At 60.1% G+C, this 4401-nt stretch overlaps 1 protein-coding gene across 1 annotated transcript in view; it reads left to right on the top strand.

Moving 5' to 3' along the window:
* DRC11L (dynein regulatory complex subunit 11 like) overlaps nucleotides 1–4401 on the top strand; it is a 13831-nt gene that overhangs the window by 7849 nt on the left and 1581 nt on the right. Inside the window, exons 8-16 of the mRNA XM_077761549.1 lie at nucleotides 303–428; nucleotides 568–643; nucleotides 1149–1266; nucleotides 1490–1562; nucleotides 1660–1718; nucleotides 2473–2555; nucleotides 2734–2841; nucleotides 3485–3684; nucleotides 4103–4189. Of these exons, the coding sequence (XP_077617675.1) occupies nucleotides 303–428; nucleotides 568–643; nucleotides 1149–1266; nucleotides 1490–1562; nucleotides 1660–1718; nucleotides 2473–2555; nucleotides 2734–2841; nucleotides 3485–3684; nucleotides 4103–4189 (930 nt within the window). The remainder of the gene's footprint in view (nucleotides 1–302; nucleotides 429–567; nucleotides 644–1148; nucleotides 1267–1489; nucleotides 1563–1659; nucleotides 1719–2472; nucleotides 2556–2733; nucleotides 2842–3484; nucleotides 3685–4102; nucleotides 4190–4401) is intronic.

Here is a 4401-nt window from a genome sequence, read left to right as displayed (position 1 = left end):
GGGGGGGGGGGGGGGGGGGTGCCTGTGTCTGGAGAAGCCATCTTTCGCCAGGGAGAGAAAACAAGTCTGGTGAGACTTGTGTGGCTCTCAGCCTCCACAGGCCGAGAAAGAGCAGCAGCACTGATCAGAGCACCTCTTTGCCTGGTGCCCCTTTTTTCCGGGACCCCAGTGAGATCTCTGGGCCCTCAACTCTCTGGCCCCCCACCTGTGACCCTACTCTACCACAGTCCCAGGCCCGGGACCTTTAGCTCCCGTAGAATCCCCTTGGTCTTCTCTGAAACCTCTTCCATCATTGATCACAGCTAAAAATGGAACTGGAGATGCAGGCCCAGGAGAGCAAAAAAAGGGACCAAGAGAAAAGTAAGGAAAAAGAACAGGAGAGAAAAGAGAGGAAGAAGAAAGAGGAGGAAGCAAAGACCAGGAAGGGGGTAAGACACCCCCTGGATGTGTGGGCCAGGGGGGCAGGGGGAACAGAGTCCGAGGGAATTCCTGGTGAGAAGCTGGTCTGAGGAGAATAAGGGCCATAGATCATGAAGGGGTCAAGATCAAAGACTGTTTCTATTCCAGGAAGCAAGCACAATGCTGAAAGTGTCACCATCCAAATTTGTACCTGTGATTAATGCTGGACATGAGGAGTACATACGTAAGAGGGGAAGGGGCTGGGGAAGAGTGTCTAGGCCTTGTCAGGGTCTTGTCGTGACCCTGGGTCCTGGGGAAAGTGGCCATATGCTATGTGGATCCTGAGGCAGCAGTGTGGGTGTGTGGATGTGGAGGCCGAGGGGAGAAGCCAAAGCGGGCCAGCAGTGTGGAGTGGTGGGGTGGGGTGGGAGGGGGCTTATGGCTTTGGATCTGAATCCTGAGGCCTTGGGATCAGGCCTGTGCAGTCCGGGGGTAGCAGCGGCGCCAGACAGCCCTGTGAGGTTGGAGGTCCCCGCCCGGGTCAGCTTCCTGCCCCCTGTATGCATGTGCTTGAGACAGAGAGAGACAGATGGAGAGAGACAGACAAGAGACGTGGCTCAGCCTGGGGCAGGTTCCTGGCTGAGTGCGTGCGAGTGCGTACGTGTGAGCAGGTGTGTGCATGTGTGCAGGAATGCGTGCGTGCCCTGGGACTCTGAAAGCCACTCCTCTGTCCGTCTCTTCACGGTCAGATGTGTGGAAGAGCCGGTATGAGAGTATACACCCCAATCAGAGTTTTGACCCCAAGACGCTCCAGATGGAGAAGAAGAAGGAAGTGGAGCAAGAGATCCGGATACAAGTGAGCAATGCCAGGACCTCCAGCTGCTTCGTGCGCTTCCCCCCAGCACCCCCTCCGCTCCCCCAGCCTGCCCCTNGCCTTTGCTGCATCCTTCTAATTCCACCTTGGTCCGTCTCGGGTCCACCATCCTCCAAGGTGCAGATGCAGACTGGGGAGGAGGGGGAATGAGAGGCTCTGAGCTGGGGTCACACCCACCACCATGCCCGTCAGCCCTTAAAGAGTTCCTGCGTGTGGATCNCGTCAAGAGCTGAAGAACTTGCGCCTGGCTGTGGACAGGGAGGAGGAGAGAGCCCTGAAGGCTCCGAAGGCAAGACCAAGGGCAAAGGCCGGGGCCAGGGCGCGCACACAGTGGGAAAGGCAAGGAGGCACAGAGGACAGTGGCCTGTGTGCTTATTTCCAACCAGAAAAAGACTGGGAAGAAAACTGGGAAGACGAAGAAGGAAAAAGATCTGACCCTGAACAGGTAGCAGATCCTGTACCTATTGTGGGTGGTGGAGCAAGCCCTGGCCCGGGACAGAGCTGCCTTCCGGTCCTGGTTCCGTTGCTGTGCGACCTAGAGAAAGTGTCTTAGCCTCTCTGGCTCCCTGTCCTCCTTAACCAAGTGCCTGCCCTGCCCAACGCCCATGGTAGCTGTGAGGATCAAATAGAAGCACGGGAACGTGCTTTGGGAATGATGGTGCAGAGGCAGGTGTGAGCAGACTGGGCCCCTTGCTGCCTCCTTCCTGTTCCTCCCTCCCGCCTCTGTCCCTCTCAAAGCCCCCTGCCCTGGGACTCCACCTTGCCAGTGGCTCCTGTCTACTCGCTTCTTTGGTGAAGTGAGTCTCAAACACCTTGATGCTGGCTGCTCTAATGTGTACAGGAGTGTGGCCATCTTAAATGTGGCTTCTAGGAAGAGGGCGGTATGTCACCCAGATGACTGGGTTTCAGGCGATGCCACCTGGGGCAGACGGATGGAGGGAGTGTGTCGGGGGCCCCTGGTCCTCCTCACACCCCCCTCCACCGCCAGAGCACCCGCTGTGGGCAGACTGCCTTCTGGGCCAGGGGGTCGGTGCCGCCCCTTCATGTGCTGGCCGTCCAGGGCACTCTGGGTATTTTTGAGCCCAGCTGTGGGGCAAGAGACCTTTCCACCCCTGTCCCCGGGCCTGTAGCATCATCCCACTCATCTCTGTCTCCGTGTCCCTTTGTCCTCGGGGGCCCCACCGTGCTGTCCTCTGCAGGTCCCTGGACTCTCTGTTTGAAGAGCTTGTTGTCTCTGGCTTTCTAAGGAAGAGTGAGACTGTGCCTTTGAGAGACTACATTGGTGAGACTCCCCTCCCCAGCGCCTCTTCCCAGCTCAAGGGGCGGCCCCCCCCCGCCCCACCCCAAGGCCTTTCCCACAGCCAGCCGGCACCCTCTGCAGAGAGCCTTCTCCGCAAGTGGCTCTCTCTCGGCAACGCCCCGGTGGGTGGCACTCACCAGGTGGCTACCTGTCCCCCCAGGTGACTGGCTCTATCTTGGATCCACTCTGAATTTGGCCAACAAGCTGCCTATGCCTTCCCTGTTTGATGTACGACAGAACGTGGCCTTGTATGCGGTCCTCCGGCTTGGTGAGATGTGGTGAGATGCCCTGCGGGGAGGGGGAGGGCAGAGCCAATGCCGGCCGGTGGCTCTAGGGAAGGCTGGGCGCGTGGTTGGGGGGGCTGAGGTGGGCGTGTCCCCTCTGCAGTGGACCCACGCTGGCCTCCCCCTGCCTCTCCCAGGCCCTGCTGGGGGTCACACCCAGACTGGGCCGCCCCAGAACTCATGTGGGCCCTTGACCTGCCGAGGAGACCACTTTTCCGGCCCCTTAACCAACCCCAAGTGATGTTCCGTAGTCTGTCCCATTCCCAGAAGACCAGGATCTTTCTGAAGCGGTTGGTCACACGCCCTCTAATTCCACCCCTTCGTAATCCAGAAGTGGAAAGAGATGCTACGGAAAACAGAAAGGGCATTGATGGGGTAGAAGGCCCCCCCAACCCAGCATATAGCGCTTCCTAATCGTAACCGGGAAGCCATTGGAAGCCCTCTGGGCTGGGTGTCTCAGGGAGGCCGCCTCGGGGGCACCTCAGAAACCCGGGTAAGGCAATGCAGCCAGGATCTGAACTTCACCCCACCCAGCCCGCGGCCTCTGGCCTCACCTTAGCCAGCGGCCCCACCCCCAGCCCCCGACCGGTCTGCTGCCAGCCTCCGGCCCCCCATTTCCTCCCTCAGGCTCCCCAGATATACACTCCATGGCTCCCCTCATCCGCTCCATCCTCCTGGTGGGCCCGTCCGGCGTGGGGAAGAAGATGCTGGTCAAGGCCGTGTGCACAGAAACTGGCGCCAACCTGTTCGACCTGTCACCTGACAACCTGCAGGACAAATACCCGGGCACGAGGGGGGTGCAGATGCTCGTGCACATGGTCTTTAAGGTCTCGGTCCCCCGACGGCGTTTCTCGTTCTCAGGCTGCGTTGACACAGCGGGGTGGGCTCCGTGCTTAGGAGGTCACCCATCTGCCCACTCGGTGTCACTTCGGGAGCTGATGAGGTCTCCCTCCCACCCTCTGCTAGGAGCTGGTGGATACCTGGAGCCCTGCTGGGGGTTGGGGGGGGTCCTGGGGAGCAGAGCAGTTTCTTTCATGGCAGAGATGAGGCTTCATCTCCAGCCTCCTACCCAGGGAGGGCGGGGGCTGTGTTCACACTGAGCTGCGATGACAGGTGGGCAGCGCATGGGAAGTGGGGGCCGGGGACTCAGGGCCAGCCCTGACCGACCCTCTCTTGGACCAGGTGGGGAGGTGACCCTTGCCCAGGGACAGCTGACGTCGGGTTTTTACTCTCTGATTTGTCCAGGTGGCTCGACTCTTACAACCGTCTGTGATCTGGATTGGGAATGCCGAGAAGAATTTCTATAAGAGGGACCAGAAAGAAGAGAAGGAGGTGCGGGGACCCAGGTGGCAGCGTGAGCCACGGGCAGAGCTGGCGGTCCCGGGCTTGTTGAAGTCAGCGCCAGACCTCGCTCACCGAGTGGCCCTGGACAGCTTCCCTGTCTTCCGGCTGCCTTCCCCTTACCCTGAAAGCAGGACTCAGAGCCTCTCCGGGCCACCTGCCTCCCAGCGCGCCTGTTTGTAGCTGAATGTGGGCGTGTCCTC

The sequence above is a fragment of the Crocuta crocuta genome, unplaced genomic scaffold (assembly GCF_008692635.1).
Source record: "Crocuta crocuta isolate KB4526 unplaced genomic scaffold, BGI_CrCroc_1.0 scaffold408, whole genome shotgun sequence".
In the NCBI taxonomy this organism is placed as follows: Eukaryota; Metazoa; Chordata; class Mammalia; order Carnivora; family Hyaenidae; genus Crocuta; species Crocuta crocuta.
Note: the sequence above shows the minus strand (reverse complement) of the source record. Positions and strands in the feature narration are given on the sequence as shown.